Source organism: Haliaeetus leucocephalus, unplaced genomic scaffold (genome assembly GCF_000737465.1).
Source record: "Haliaeetus leucocephalus isolate CR32 unplaced genomic scaffold, Haliaeetus_leucocephalus-4.0 Scaffold808, whole genome shotgun sequence".
Classification (NCBI taxonomy): domain Eukaryota; kingdom Metazoa; phylum Chordata; class Aves; order Accipitriformes; family Accipitridae; genus Haliaeetus; species Haliaeetus leucocephalus.
In genome coordinates, this window is record NW_010973244.1 from 5,134,346 (window position 1) to 5,151,279 (window position 16,934).

The 16,934-nt window shown below is 37.1% G+C and overlaps 1 protein-coding gene across 1 annotated transcript in view; it reads left to right on the forward strand.

Annotated features, from left to right (window-relative positions):
- The window catches only part of CNTNAP2 (contactin associated protein-like 2), a 1,206,765-nt gene that overhangs the window by 831,007 nt on the left and 358,824 nt on the right, over nt 1-16,934 (forward strand). Inside the window, exon 12 of the mRNA XM_010581816.1 lies at nt 3,792-3,911. Within this exon, the coding sequence (XP_010580118.1) occupies nt 3,792-3,911 (120 nt within the window). The remainder of the gene's footprint in view (nt 1-3,791; nt 3,912-16,934) is intronic.

Genomic DNA, 16,934 nt, shown 5'->3' on the forward strand with positions numbered 1-16,934 from the left:
AGTGAAGAGCCATTCAAATCTAAGAGAAGTTGACTCTTTCCAGCTTTCAACTAACAGTCTGGCGCTGGAAAAAGCTATTCTGTAAACTGGTTTTCTGAACCATTGCTTTTTCTCAAATGTTTAAAATAGAGGATCCTAAAAACTCAGAAATTAGTGTTGTCTTACCCTGTCCATCAACACCTCCCCTTTGGGGTTCAGGTAGACAGTTCTGGGAGTGGAAAAGATGCATGAAGAAATGCAGCAATCAAAATGATGTTACGATCTGTGTGGCTACAAGGATTTTTGTTAGTTTTTCTTTCACTCTAAGCTGTTCTCCCTTAGTCTGCTTCTCTAGTCAAGCTTTTCTAAGAGAAACTTTTCTCCTCAAGCCCACTGTTGTGAATGTTAGCTCAGTCAATGAACTTCAAAACGCATTCGTAGTTGCTTTTGTCATCTGATTAAAATGACTGGATTTTCTGCCCAGACTAAGAAGCTTAAAGAAGCTTGATGTTTCACACCAACAGTTAAAATGAGATTTTTCTTACAGTTTTTTTTAACTTCTTTTTGCTTCATGTTAAAATGCAGACAAACCCTTTCAAATTTTAGCGTGAAATGGATGTGGTTGCCTCAGTTTGATCTGTATTATTCAGGTGATTAAACTTTAAAAAGACTATAGAATATTTTTGGTGCTTTTCTCTTTCTGTTTTTTATTCTTTTTGTACGTACTTTTTACCTGACTCTAAGACCTTGGATCACTGTTCTGACCAGGTTTTCACCTCTTTTCACTTGTAGGCAGTTTTTGATTAAATATTAAAGCATGTCAAGAGTGAGGAAGCCATTTGTAGGGTGGGTTTTTCCCCCTCTTCTCCTCAGAAAGAATCTAAGTAACATTTAAAAAAGAACAAACAAACAAACAAAAAAACCCACCTGGATGTATTATGCTAGAAATGGCGTATCTGGACATCAGGGCACATGGGAGTTTTACCTTTAGCTTGGAAGATTTTGAAGTTTAATACTATTCTGAAGTCACTTAGGAGTATATATATTGTGTGTTTGGACCAACTACCAAGAAAGCAAATACACATTTTTGGCATTTTACTTCTACTGGCTTGAAAAGCAGAAATCTATTGCCCTTGTGTCTTCAGTCCTTCCATTCTTTTTTTCCCCCTATCTTCCAGAAGAAATCAGCACTCAAAGACCCTTCTCTCCTCTCTGTCTCTCTCCCCCCCCCCCTTCTCTATATGTAGATGTATGCAATCATTTCTCCTTACTCGCATGTGAACACTGTAGACTTTATATCCAAATCTTGCATTTTGCTGACTTGTCCTTTCTTGGTTCTGTTAATTTTTTTGCTTCTTTACTGTAACCTTTATCATTTTTCTAACTTAAGCTGTTTTGATTCTGCCATGGTCTCTTCCTTGTTGTATTCTGTTTTCATTTTCTTCTGTGTTTTAATGTACTCGGATGACTTCTAAAACAATTTTCCTTAAGTGTTTGTCCTTTCATCTATTCTAGGTTTTCTTTGGGTTTCTTAATTTCTATTTTCACCTGTTCTCTTCTGTCTTACACACTATTGATCTTTTTGTGCAGCATTTAAAAAACCCATTTAAAGGAAGTACTGAATTATAAGGTGATCCTGTGTTGTCTTCCTTTCTATGTCATCTTCTACTTCTTTGACATCTTGGTATCATGTCTTACTCTCCTCCCCTTCACAGTTGTCTTCTGTGCACAGTGCTTGCCACTTTTGTTCTGCTGTTTATGTTAGTGGCTACCCCTTGCCATCTGAAATCAACAAAAAGGTCTCTTTCTGTCATCAAGTGTCTTCATAAACCAGAACATGATTGTTTGCTGTTTCCTATTGCATCTTAATTACCAGTTATTTTGTCAGTATACCAACTTCAGTTAACCCTTCATTTTGTTCCTGTACTCATGTTATTTGTATGTTACTGCTCCTTGCTCACTTTAATATTTTTTTCTGAATTGTAGTGGTATGTCTGTACAAGGATTGGCCTGTCTTCTTGAAAGGAGCAAATTTAGAGAAAAATGTCATATGGCCCTACACAAAGATCCGGATACTACAAAGACAAAACTCCCTTCATTTTCTGAAAGGGTTTAGAAAATGAAAACATCAAACTTCTGGAAGATCATAAACAGTATTTGTTCTCTTCTTGGTTTGACCTGGAATGCATCTGTTAAAATTTGCAACTTGGTATCACAACAATTACACATTAACAGAGTTGGTATTTTGTGATTACATTTAGGTAGAGTGGAGAGAGTTAGAGAAATATTTCTGAAGAAAACTGGTTATGAATGCCTTATGAAATCTGCATGAAGTGTCTGAAAACAGGCACAGTCTCTCCTTGATAATGGAAGAATCTGTTGACCTTCGTTTGGGGAGAAAGGGCAAATGGCTTGGAATATTTCACAATTTAATTAAAAGTGTCTACTTCTGGTATAAAGTTTACTTTAGACCCTGTAATGAACATGTAAAACTTTGCAGGGAATCTTTCTCTTGTAGCATCAACAAGGAGATTCTCTATATACATAGGTAACAGTCTTTAGCTTTGCATTCGTGCCGCGTCAAAATTGGAGACATTTTTAGCTCGACTTTCCTTCCTGCGTCTCAATAGTTGCTTAGAAGCCTTTAAATGTGTGTGTGTGTGCATGTGTGTGTGATCAGTCACTCATCATCAGAGCCCAGAGAAACAGCTCGTCCTTATGGACATTTGAAGTAAAGCCAGTCTTAGCAAGGAGATTGCTTGCAAGAATTGCCAGCAAATTAGATTAATTTTTAGAGTGGATATGAAGTCTGGTTAAACAAACATTACATTTCTTTTAGCAGCTGATTGATTGATTCCAAACAAAAAAGCTGTACCATCTGGTCTTTGGAAAACAAAGAAGCATTACACATTACTTTTTTGAAAAATTACATAGAAAAATATTTATATAGTTTACCAGTTATATGTATATACCAATTTATATAAAACACCAGTTTTACTTTTCTATGCATAAAATGATTTAATTTATTCATGTATAATACACATAACTTTGTATTAGTCATACATTTCAAAGAAAATACTGGAATTACTAGAAAAGCTTCTATCTACAATGCTTAATATTGTGTCTGTTCATCGTAACACAATTTGACAAGCAGTTTTACAACTTGAAATAGAAAGCACTGTAGAGAGATCAAGGAAAACTTGAAACAAAACTCCCTGCTAAATAAATTAAACTTCTTCCAGTAAATATTGTGAAATTTTAGACCTTGCTGGAACAGAGTGTTAGTCATGTAGATACATAATAGAGTAAATGCAGAGCTGTATAGAGACAGGTATTGCATGTAGTGAGAAAATTCACAATTTCGAAACTGCATGTTATTCTGAGTTGTAATAAAACCTGAAAATTTCTAAAATTTACAGAGGGAAAACTAATTTTTTTGGTGTATCTTTTGAAAGAAAACTGAAGGGAAAAGTATGTTGGATCAATAGAACTGTCTCCATTTATGATGTAAAATTTAAACCAGTGTATAAACAAAATTCTGAATGAAAGTATTTTCAAAAATGGTTTAAAGATACTCTTGAAAATGTTTGGTTGTTCTTCCCCCTGCCCCTCCATCCCCAAGTTGTTGGAATTGTTTTCCTATTCTGGCTTTCTATCACATGCCAAAAAATGAAATTGTGTGCATGTCAGTGACATTACTTTAATCTCAAAGGTATAGTTCTTGATATATAAATAAAGTCAATTCATTGTCATTATGGATTTTTTGCTCCAGGATATGAAGATCCTTATTGATGTGGTTTATTTCATTCCAGCTATTTATGAGCTCTCTTGTGAAGCATACAAACACTTGGGCAAAACTTCAAATTACTACTGGATAGATCCAGATGGCAGTGGGACACTGGGACCTTTGAAAGTTTACTGCAACATGACAGGTAACTGCGTTGTATTTGCTAATTTAATTTTTTTTTAATGTATTTGGGAGAAAGAGTCTGTTCATAATTTATATTTCTTGGCAAAAGAGCTTTTCATGAGAGGGGTCATGAAATCTGTAGTCACCATTCAGTATAGTCACCATTCAGTATAGTCTGAGCAAGGCAGTAGTTAATCCATTTCATAAGCTTTTTGAATCACAGCTATTAATTCGCCTTAACAGGCCTTTGTATCCTCAGTGGTGCATCATTAAAAAAAAAAAAAAGTAGATATATATGGCTATTTACCAAAACTATTATATATCGACATATTTGTAGTTCAGTAATGTCTGTGGTTCATGGGGTACTCTAGAAGGCAGCTTTTTAGAAATGTCACATTTTTATTTCTGTCCAGGTATTGCTGACTTTCACACACTTACCACCACGGGTAGGGAATAGAAATTAATTACAAGAGAAATGAAACATTTGAGTTTTCTTTTTTGAATGTTCTGTCTTTTTAGCTGGTGTTAGAAGGATATATCTTGTTTAACTACTGAGATCATATATATAACTGCATTAACTTATTTTGGTTTTGTTCCATGATTTTTTCCTGCTTTTAACACTAGTTTTGCATGGGTAATTTCCCATCTGGGCATTCTCACAGAAGATTTCCTGTCTTAGTCATCTGTGTTGCCGTGCTGAGGCAGAAAAATATGATAATGAAGAAAGAAAAGGGGGCCATTTTCTGCACTGGGAGTATATTATTTCTTTGGTCTGTTCACGCATGACAATTGTCTCAGCACTTTTTCCTGCTATGAAATACTGGGTAGCTGATACAACAGACATGTCCCCTGACTTTCCCCAAATGTCTGCATAACAAGTTTGTAGTTTCAGTCTGTTTGCATTGGAAATCTGGCATAGGTCTGTGTCCTCAGACTTCAGCATCAGCAACATGAATGTGAAGGCGCTATCTTAAGTTGAAACAGTAACTCTGCCTCTTTAGAGATCACAGTCGCTGAAGATCATGTAGCTCTTCCTGGAGGCAGAAACCTGTACATGTCTGGACCTGTGGGGTGGGTTTTATCCAACTTGGATGGGAGAGACTGGGGGGAGTGGAGGGGGGAAGCTGACTTGAAGAGGGATGCATAGCACGTGCAACAGACCCCAGATCAAGTTCTCATAGGTAGACAGTCTTTTGGAAAACAGGAGAATACCATTGTTTCATATTGCCATTAATGTCTGCATTTGTATAATAAACGCAAACCTAAAAAGGAGCCTGATCCAAGCTCTGGGAGTGCCATCAGTCCTTCTTGGACTGGAAGGACAGGCTGGCCAATCTGTTCTGAGACACAGGTGTAAAGGCAATCTTTCAGATAAGTGGATCCTGACCCATTTAGGGCTTTTTAAATCATAACTAGCACCTTGAACTGTATCAGTAACTGATCAGGCAGGCACTGCAGGGAACAATGCCAAGAACAGCCATTATATTATAGTGATTTCTGCTATTCAGAAGAAGAACCACTGTGTTCAGCACCAGCTATAGCTTTGGGTACTTGTCCTGGTTTCAGCTGGGATGTAGTTAGCTGTCTTCCTAGTAGCTGGTACAGTGCTATGTTTTGAGTTCAGTATGTGAAGAATGTTGATAACACTGATGTTTGCAGTTGTTGCTCAGTAGTGTTTAGACTAGAGTCAAGGATTTTTCAGCTTCTCATGCCCAGCCAGGGCACCTGACCCAAACTGGCCAACAGTGTATTCCATACCATGGGACGTCCCATCTAGTTTAGGAACTGGGAAGTGGGGGGGCAGGGATTCGCTGCTCGGGGACTGACTGGGTGTCGGTCGGCGGGTGGTGAGCAATTGCCCTGCGCATCATTTGTACATTTCAATCCTTTTATTACTACTGTTGTCATTTTATTAGTGTTATCATTATCATTATTAGTCTCTTCTTTTCTGTTCTATTAAATCGTTCTTATCTCAACCCAGGAGTTTTACTTCTTTTCCTGATTTTCTCCCCCATCCCACTGGATGGGGGGGAGTGAGTGAGCGGCTGCGTGGTGCTTAGTTGCTGGCTGGGGTTAAACCACGACAGTCCTCTTCAAGGGTAACTTTGTAAATTAAAAATATACTGCTGTACTGGTGTCAGGCACAAAAAAGTACACCTATCCAGTACTACAGTATTGCTTGTTCATGTTAAATATAAAGATACAGCAGAAGATCCTAGTAGCTTGTCCAACTAGGGAAAAAACAGACAAGAAAAGTAAAAGTAGCCATTTCATTTTACTAATATTTCTCATCTACAAAACAATTTCCAGAGTACTTAAATGTGACCTTTTCCTAATCAGTGCAAGGAGATTGTGAACACTAAGATAGATAATTTAGTGCTCATTCCCTTCATTTGGATATGATGCATGCTGTGGAAAAATGCAGTTTTCTGTTTTAACTGAATCGCTCTTATCAGCAACTCTTTGCTACAAGAAAAAGGCATTTTGCACTATTATCCATGTAACTACATTTTAGAAATAAGAAGCTAACAGAACTATTTCTTCATTAAAGTGCAAATGACTGCAAGAAATATGTTAAAATTGATGGGATGTAATTTGAATCTGCTTCTAAAATTGGAAGGCCACTCTGACAATCATTCTTGGGTAGCTTAGTAGAGTACATCACCTATATACATACTGTCTAGTACCTATTGTAGTAGTAGCAACATTGCAGCTGTTACAGGTTCATCTTCTTTTAATTAGTGGTCTTCTTAAGCACTGAAGACTGTGGAGGGTAAAGAGCTACATTTTTAGGAGAAAATTTACAACACCGTAAATCTTTTTATGAATCAATATAGAGTATCATCAGTAATATACGTGCTAGAGAAGAGACAGAATGAGGTTACTTGAGGGCTTTACTTTGCTTCATCAGTAACACATTTCTGTAGAACTCTGTAGCAATGATACATATTTTGTCGTATAACAAAAGGCACTATAGCATGTTAGAATAAGAGCAGAATTCTCAAATAATTTTAGTATTGAAATTGTGCAAGTTTATGATATTACTAGCACTATATTTGAAAAAGAACTTAAACTAGCTGAATTACAATTAACTTTTTTTGTGAACATGAAACTAAGTAACCTACAGATCTAGCTATACTGAATAGTATGTGGAGTATACTAAATGAAAAAAAAACACTTCTTCATATGGCAGGATAGTGATATTTTATTTAAAGAGACATCCTTAACTGTATTTCCCTCTCTAGCCTGAGAGTCAAATCTAAATATTCCTATTAACCCACTATGTTAAACAAACATCTCTATATTCAATTACTACTCAATATGCTAATAGACATTTTAAATATCCCTTGTTTCCCTAGGTGGAACTAGCAAGAACATCCTAGTGACTAAAAAGGTAATGTAAAATGTAACTTGCTAGTTTGGTTCCTGGAGAAAACAAGTCCACAAGATTAGGGTTATTAGCAAAGCTAGTATTCATCTTCCTAAAACAAGGTGGCTTAACAGTTATGTACTGCTTTCACACTTACTGTCGTGTAGTTTTACTGGTGCAAAATGTTGGAAAGTAAGCTGCATTCTCACTTGACTATAAACCTTCAGGGGCAAGGGCAATATCCTGAAAAGCCACTAAAATTGTATATTTAGAAATTGCACCTTTAGCCCTTGAAGGTACTGTACCACAAATATTGAATCACAAATTTAATTACTTCATCATTATGTCAGCATTTCACCTACAGATTCTATAGTCAGAAAGTGTTAGGGTTCCCAAATGTGTCAAAAAAGTATTTAAAAAAAAAACAAACTGAAAAGAAAATTATGGCGCAGTAGACAGCTGTCTGGGCATAATCCGTATCCATCTGTAGTGTGTCTTAATTTAGTAAACTGCTGAATGTCATGAATAGTCCTGCCCTTCACAGATGTTGCTGTGGTAACTAAATTTGCTCTGGTTTCTAAGATGTCCTGGCAATTCAATAGTGCAGTCAAAGCAACACAAATACATACATGTGGGTGCTCCACACAGCAATTCATGGTCTCTACTAACTACTTTGTATTGTCAAAGAAATCCCAGAGTCCCCCCATTCTCTTGTCCTTGTCTTCTCCAAATAAACCTTGTACTCACAGTGCTGTGTTTTGACAGTGAAGAGGAACCAAGCACTTACATTTTATGTCCTCATAGTGGAATTAAAATGTTTGAGATATCACATTTACATATCTATTCCTGCTGCAGTAATGTAGCTTTTCCAAATCTAGGGCATTGCAATAGATATTCAGTAGTTTTCCAAGTACTTATCAATAGGAACTATGCAAATTTTAGGAAGCTTTTTTTTCTTTTACAAAAAACAGTATTGAAAATGTTTAGAGTTGGAAAGTTGGAACTTTTCAAATTAATGCACTTAAGCAAAAATATTCCTTGAAGCTGTGATGTGGCATACTGTTTAACCATGAGACTGCTTTTCAGTTTAGCCCGAACTGTGATCATAGGCCAGCAGGGAACTCTTCCAAAGCTCTGTCGTCTTAAGGCTGAGCTCTTACCCTCTTTCAGAGTCAGGTCCACAATGCAAATTTAGACTCTGCGTTCAGGCAGGTTTTTCCAAAGATGGAGGGTTCCTATCTCAGTATGCAGTTTAAGGCCTTTCCTATTTTCTCTTTAATTGTCATTTGAACAGTAGCTGTAGTGAAAAGAACCGCTTTTTTAAGGCATTTGTTGGAAGATGTAAAGTTTGAGTATATTACAGCTTCACCCCATGCTCTGCATGGTATTTTGTATTTCTGAATCTCTAGGCTTGATTCAGTTGCCTCTGGCAGTTTTTGTTTCAGTCCCATTGAGAAAGACAAAAGAAATAAGTTAATATTACTCCCTATTTTTTTCTGTTTCTTTCTTTTTCCCCCCTCAGCCCAGGGAGGATGGGGAAAAGGTGTCAGATCAGTAAATTTACCCTGATCTTACGTTATGCATTTGTCCTGCAAGAATTTTCAGGGTGGCTGGTGAGGCATAATCAGAGGGACAATGCACAGGGACCATAAGTGCTTCATCATTTATCCTAATGGCTGTATGGGATGTTGGTGGGAGAGGCGGACCAGTACTTCTGTAGTTCCTTGAAGCTTTATGCTGAGGATAGGGAAATCATAGTCTTTCTGCTGTTTCTTCTGCTTCATCCTTTAGACCACTGATGCAAAGCAGAACTGAAAGGTTTCATAATCTATATTACCAGAAGATATGTCAGTTAATTCTTTTTATTGGTCCTGAAGTCATTATGCCTCTGTTATGTGGCTTTTATCTCATTTCAGGATCCAAATAGCTGCAAGCATAATGGCTCCATTTGAGTGGTACTTACCCTATCCCCTTTCTAGTACAGTTCTTTTGCCTAAAGCTGCACATCTTCAAACACTTTGAGAAATCATTATGTGTATTCATAGCCTGCCTCATTAAGGTCAAATGTATGGGGTGGCTTCTCTACCCACTCTCCCCCTTCCTCTCTTCTCTCTCTCTTCACTTTTTTAACAGAAGTGGCACATGTAATAATTACTGCAATGACTTTGTGAGTAGACATTAAACAACCATAACTGTCGTATCCTGTGATTTTTCCATCTTCTTTTTGTAAATAGTGGGTCACTGGAGTGCTTTTTACTATGACATATGTAGAAACATATGGCATGAATATAAATGTGCCATCCATCACTACATACTGATCAAAAGTGCCCCAGCAGTGGTAAATGTTTAATTCTATTGCACATATCTGTATAATTAGTTTTTCAGATGAGACACTTTGCCTGAGAACTGATTTACTGAACTTCCAAGGTACCAAAACTTTTATTCATACAGATATATATAAATGCATGTGAAATACAAAATTTTGAGCAATTTAGTTCAGTAAATAAAAGTAAAGATTTTTTTTCTATGTAGATTCTCCAGTTTGATAGAGGAAGGAATAGTATTTTTTAGTTGTTAACTCAAATAGAATAAATTGGCACACATTTAAAAGCAACAAACAAAATTTTGTCGTTCGGAAATGGTAAATTGATGCATGACAGTAAAAGTATAGAGACCTTACCCAGTGTAATCTCATTGCAGAAAGCTTCCAATACAAGTATTTGAAGTCTTTTACCTAAAATACAGGAAGGAAAAATGGCTTCAGTGTTTTAAATATGACATATGAAGTGAACTTTTGGTTTTTAACAGCATCTTTTATACACTTTTCCTTCAGTTGTAGAGCTTTGTTATGGAAGCTTTTTAATAAGTCTGTCAGACATTTTTTCAAATTAAAATGACATTTGAGAGGTAAAAAGAGGAACAAATAGTTAACATGGATTGAGGCTATTGTTTCAGAGTATCCCAGCTTACTTCCTTGAAGATGAAACAAGACCAGAAACAACCACAGAAAAAGAAGAAAAGGGGGGGACGGGACGGGACGAGGTGTGTGCAAGGACAAAAGCATCAAGCCATTTAAGACACTGGTTTTGGCCAGTTGACTTACCAAGGTAGACTCTCTGTATAAAGAAGGGAGAAAAGATACTGAGGAAGAAGGAAAATATTAGTCATTGAAGCATGTGGGGATCATGTCTGGAGCAGCATCTCTGATGGCAGACTCTCTTCCTAGGGTCAGTTCATCCTTCTAGCGTCAGAGTAAAATTACAGACACATGAGAGACATGGAGACAGAACAGGTTATGTTTATGTCTTTGCCTGCCATGTAGGCTGAAATATCCTGCATCTCAGTTTTAGTTCATTGATTTTTTTTTTCATCTGTTCTTATTTACAAGGCATGCCCTTGTATTCTAGGTTTGATTGGTACATCATTTTGTTTTGCATTCAGCTTTTTTATTATTTTTAATTTATGTCAAATTTGGCTTTCTTGTGAAAACGCTCATTGTGGTACTTAACTGTATCTCAACAAATTTGGCTAGTGCCTTTCCTCCCCATGCTCTGGAGCACAGTACCGACTGTTGGTAAGAAAGTCATGGTTGTTTTTCCAGCTGGATGTAAACTTTCCACTCAGCCTCAATCAGTTCACAGATTGTAATTGCCAGCCTTTATCTGGACTCATCGTGATTAGATGCAGCTTGCATCCTTCTGAAATAAATCAAGATAATTTTCTGTTTGTTTGTTTGTTTTTGCCTCAGGTTAACACTGAAAAAATATGTTGTTAGGCGCTCCTGTGCCTTGGCAGTTACTTGGGTTTGGTTAAAGCCACTGTCTAGATGGCAAGGGATGAGTGAGTGTAGGCTGTTGCTGTATTCTGTGACAGCATGTTGAGTTTGCCATATTGGCAGCCTTTTAAGGGTGGAAGAGCAAAGGACTACAGGCTACTCAACCCTACTGGTAAAACCGCACGTGAGTGCCATGTGATTGTGAGATCAATTTTTATTACTTTAATGTTCAGAACTTAAAAATACACCACCATAGAAACACTCTCCACATGGAGATGAAGGTTTTAATAATCTCAGGGTTTATAATAATACACAAAAGGTAGAATTTGTTAGGAAAACAGGTTGTGAATCAACATCTGATGACTTCACTAAACAAAAATGTGTCCTAACAAAAATGTGGTGTCATAACTTTAGGGTTTGCAGTAAACCACGTTAGAATATCTCTAGAAGTTTCTTCAGTCACCCTTGCATGTGTAGAAAATGAAATGCTAGCCCAGTGTGCAACTGCAGAGAAAATATCTAAACAATAAAATAAAAAATACCTTGTGAAGTCTGCCCCCAGGAGAAGGTTCTTGATTTGCTCTGTTTCAGTAGAGGAAAAACTTTATCATTGACATTTAAGGTAGCCTATCAATTCACCAAGTAATAGAAACATTTCCTCTTGTCTGACTACTTTCTTTTGTTTCTTCCTCTTCTTTCCTCCTGTCCCACCTCAAGCTCTGGAGTGTTATAGAAGAGAATATAGGAATGAAAGTCTATGTCATGTCCTCTTAATGTATTTCAAGTGCTTATAGTTGCAGCACAAGACCACAGAATCCATACATCAGGCAACTAAATGTGCACTGACCTCAAAGAATGAGAACAAATTGGCATTTGAGAGTGTCATAGCAGAAGTAGTTGAAAAGAAAGCAGAATCTTTGTTTTGCCAAATTATTTAGCCTAGGAGGAGGAGAAAATTCCTGACCTCATCTGCAATCAGAAAATATTCCTCATTTGTTGGAAACTGAGCTCTAAACAGAAATTAGAAAACAACAAATTTTTTTAGATCTCTTTGTGCATTGCAGGATGCTGCAAGCCTGTATTTCAAGAAATAAGTCCATAATCGGGGGAGAAGAAAAAAAGGAAGGTTGGAAATAGGATGATGAGGGGTACCATCTACCTTAAACTGTTACTGTGAATGTTAGAAGCAAACATTTAGTTCTGGATTCACTCCCCCACACATGTATGCTACTGGAGATGTGAGGAACTCGTCACAAGCTGCTTCAGGCCAGTGATATGCTTCAGTTATCCCTAGAAAATTTCTCCTGTACAGAACATCATTGAAAGCCCAAACAAAACTTGTGTTTTGTGTAAAACTTTTATTTCTGCATTTGGTCACTTCAGGCAGGTTAAGGCTAGACAGTTAATTTACCTCTGAAATGATGGGAGAACTTGTTGGGTTTTTTAAATTTTATTTTATTTTGATGGTAATATTTTCTGCAGGGTTCTTCCATTGTTTGGGTGGGTACAGATGTTGGGTGTGTGTGTGTTTCTGCCTACCCCCTACATCACTGGGAAAGCTTCTTTATGCTTCTGTGGGCTTTGAGCAGCAAGCCCAGTGATCCAGCTGTACTGCTTCAAAGCCTGGAAGGTGCAAGTCACTAGGTTCAGGTGGGGATTTCTGGTATACAGAAATACTTTTTGATATGTGCTTCCCCCTTAAGGCGCTCTTGTTCTTAAACAACACTTCAAAGAATGGTTTCTCAGCAAGTCATATTCAGAGTTGGTTGTTTCTAACTGCTAGTACTGTCTTGTCTTTTTGACAGACAGTGGGGCTAGGAAGAAAACCACTTACCTGTTCTAAATATTCTTTCTGTTGGAACTAAAAGATCACAGAGCAGATTAGTTTAAAGGAAACATTTAAAATCCTGTTCAGATGGCAAATGGTGTATTAAGTTCACTTATTACTGAGATGATAGATAATCAAGTGATGAAAAGATTACAGACAATTTTTAAAAGAGAGAAGAGAGATTCATTTCATTCTAGAATTTCCAACTAGTATTCAGGGTGCAGTGCTGCACACTCATGTGTAATTCTCTAAATTAATTTACCTAGAAGGGCAGGTTAGCTCTGGTGTCACTATTCCTGTTTAAAAACCAGGCTTTCTTGCTTCTTCCTGTATGCTCTGGCAGGTGTTTTTTAAAAACAAATTATTTGGGCAATGAGTAAGCTGCAGTAGACATCCACTTTGATCTGTACATATGCATACATGGAGAGGGAAAGTACTGCTGGTGCAGTTTCCCTACACATGCAGGAGGTGTACAGAATGACTCTCCCATGACTCCCTCTCCAGACTTACTAACAAGTTAGTGCAGATTATGTAAGAGTGTGAATTTATGGTGTTATGGAGAGTTTGTGTGAAGGCTGGTTTTGAACACTTCTAGTAAATCCCAAGATTACATACATGTTTGCATTTTATCAGTTAGAATTAGTCTTAGTGCTTTTCTACAGAAGAAAACAAATGTGCAATAACTATGATGTGAATTTAAAATAGAAAAGGACTTAAATCTGTGATCATCTGGGAATTGGCCATTTTTTTATCTCCAAGGCCACAGAAAGCAGCACTTCCTCTGAAAATATGGCAGTCAATTGGAAGATGCTATGAAGAGACAGCTTAGATTCATGAAAATCAAGGAGGAATTTTCCTGGGAGAACCAGAGTTAGTTGCAACCTACTGAGATTCTCTCTTGCTCCATAGCATCAGAAACTGAAGAATGGTTGAAATAAATTTGTTACAACTTAAAAGCAAACCAACGATAGCATTCCACATGGTTTAGTAAGCAGAGTCCAGCCAACAGGAGCAAAAGATAAGGAGTCTGTGAGATGTGAGACCTTGTGCAGTGAGTGGGGAACTACAGCTGGAGAACTTCCACAGAGCAAAATTTCACATTTGGAATGGAAACCTGTAAATTATGCAAGCCAGGTCTCTTGTTTAGTGACTCTCAGCTGCTAAGTGTAAGGATGTCCCTCCACTCACGTACTGTAAGCCAAGTCTGCCTCATTTCAGACAAATGATACATGTAAGATACAATGCAGCTTGGCATTTCAATGTCATGTTAGGGGTCTGTGTCTGCTTTTATTGTGTTTTGAATTCATGTTTATGATCCAGAATTAACACTCTTTCTATGCTTCCTGCTTTAGGACTTTTTCCATTTGCTAAGCCCAAGTTTTCTTTTTTGAGGGATCCTGAAAATGCTGGCTTTATTTAGTATGTGTCAGGACATGCTTCCCTGAGTGGGAACTATTGAGGTAATGATCTTCCGTTATCCTAGATGAGATTTATGAGACTGACTCTGCACGCACTGAAGCATTCAATAGTAAGCAGTTTAAGAAAATCAGTGAGAATAAATTATTCCCTTCCAAAAATTATTATTGTGGGTTTTGCCAAAGCAGTATCCTAAACCTCAAGATATCTCTCCAAAGAGACTAGCTTTTTTTCTCCACTTTGGGATGCACTTGTGCATCATAAATAGAAATCACTGTAGATTTTCTTTCAGACCAGCATTGTCTGACTGCAATGGAATAAACCTGTCAGTAGTCATAAAAGGAAATCAAATATGTTTGTCAGTAGTAATAGGACAAAATACTGTCACAAAACAATGGGGAATGGCGATGTTGTAAATTACTGTATCAGAGATTTAGGACCATCACTGCTCAGCTGGACTCCCTTTTTCTTAGCAATAGTCTGTGGAGAGGTATTAGTGCTCTCACAGAGGCATGGGTATTCCACAGAAACTGCTTGGCAGGCAAGTTAGGGGAATTAGAAAGGCAAAGCTGACTTAGATCTCCAAGGCCTGAGCATGCAGAGCTCTCTCCCTTGCACTTAATACTTATGGGTCTAGATCAAATATGTTTCTGTCAGAAGCACTGGCTTCTACCTGAAGATGCTTTATTGCTAATATTGTTCTGGTAATTACCACAGAACTGTGCTGAAATGGTTACTCTTACTTGTGCTGTACAGTGAGCATCTAATGAACAAACAGCTGAGCCAATTGGATGCTAACCAAAAGCTGTACTGAGACTATTCAGGTGACTGACATCTCTGCTAACAGAGTAGATACAAATGAGGTAGGTAGACTCACAAGTATTTCTGGTCAAAAGTTGTTATTAGCAAAAGGCCTTACTCATGAACTTGCTTTGTGCACTGGCGTACAATCACTGCTTCCTTGTCTGTTTCATTGCATAAACTAGATTACTTAGAAATTACAGATCTATGGGAATTTAAAAAAAAAAAAAAAAAAGACACTACCCTACTTAATTAACGTTAATATTCAGAAGGTCTTCTGACATTCATTTCAATCTTTACCACAGTGTACTGGAGCTCTGAGTGGTTGCCTCACTTCTGCCTGACACTTTTGCCATAATGGTCACAGATTTTTGCTACAACTGTCACGTTAATATTAAAACCATGTTACCTAATGCCCAACTCTATTGCAAACCTATGCTTTCAAATGCTTTGCAGGGCTTTGTGGCATCTCCAGCGGAAGAGAAGTGCTGCAGATGCCAGAGACCAGCAACCACATTTTTCATTAAATCAAGGATAGAAGAATCAAATTAAAGTAGCTGCTGTTTCAGCCTTCTTGCTAGGCAGAAGTTACTAATCAATCTTATGGGTTTTAGTATTAGACTTAGAGCCAAACCTAGACAATTTTTCAAGATTAGGTCTTAATATTTTCAAATCAAATAATATTCCCTGAAGGTGTAGCTAAAACAAAGATATTATCTAATATCCCTTGGATTTACTTCCTTTCCTCCCCTGTCCTTTTGTTTCCAGTCCATATTGGTGTGGTAAACATCTGCTATTAACTCAGTTGCTAACACTTGGGTTCAAAAGTATTTTGAACTAGCATTTTAATGCCAACATCAATATTAAGTCTCTTCACATTCCACTTTTCAATAATATTTTCTGCTTCATGTGGTGTGTAAGTTATTTTATCAGATTGATGAATGGGACTGCATATGGAACAATTGTCAGTATTACCTATGTTCTTTTGACCAAATAAAAAAAGTAAACCTAAATCCTGGACCAACTCCATGTGTGTCTTCAGGTACTCAGTTATCTCAGAATGATCTGTTCTTTTGTGTCTTTAAAAATTTCTCGGTTTTATTTAATTTTTTATTTCTTGTAGTAGGTTGGGTTTGTGTGTTTTCTTTTCTTTTTTTTTTTTTTAAGAAAATAGAAGGATCTTTATTTTCTATTTATGTACAGCACGTCCTTATGCCTGAGTCCATATCTGCCAAGTGACTGGAATAAAATGGATTTTTAAGAAAACTAAATGGTTCACTGTTCAGTTTTTAAAGCAAACTGGACAGTTCACTTCTGCTCTATGTGTTGCAAAGATTTTTCCATTATTAGGAAATTCTTAGAACTTTTAATTTTTTGACCTTTTCTTTTTGGTAAATTTAGTGTTCACTGAATTTATGTATTGATGATGCATATGCCAGTTGTGCAAAGATCTTTTCATAGGTGGCTTTACTTTTGGGAACCAATTTTTCTTCATGGGCTAAAAAAATGATATAAATGAAAGCTAGTTTTGTATCTAGAAATTTAGATTAGTTTTAATTCTTGAATTAGTGATGGAAGATTATCTTACCATCAGTTTCCTCAAGTATCCAGACTGCATGTTTAGTGAAATTTTACTCTTTAAGTAGCTACTCAGTGGATTACATTGTAGCAAAATTTCAGCTCTACAGAAATGTTTGAATTGCAACATCAGCTTCTCCGAAACAGTTTTGTGAGTGCTAGAAATTACAGTTCTTATCAGCACATTTGTTTGTAGCATGTGCTCCTGTGGTGGGTTGACCCTGGCTGGATGCCAGGTGCCCACCAAAGCCGTTCTATCACTCCCTCTCCTCACCTG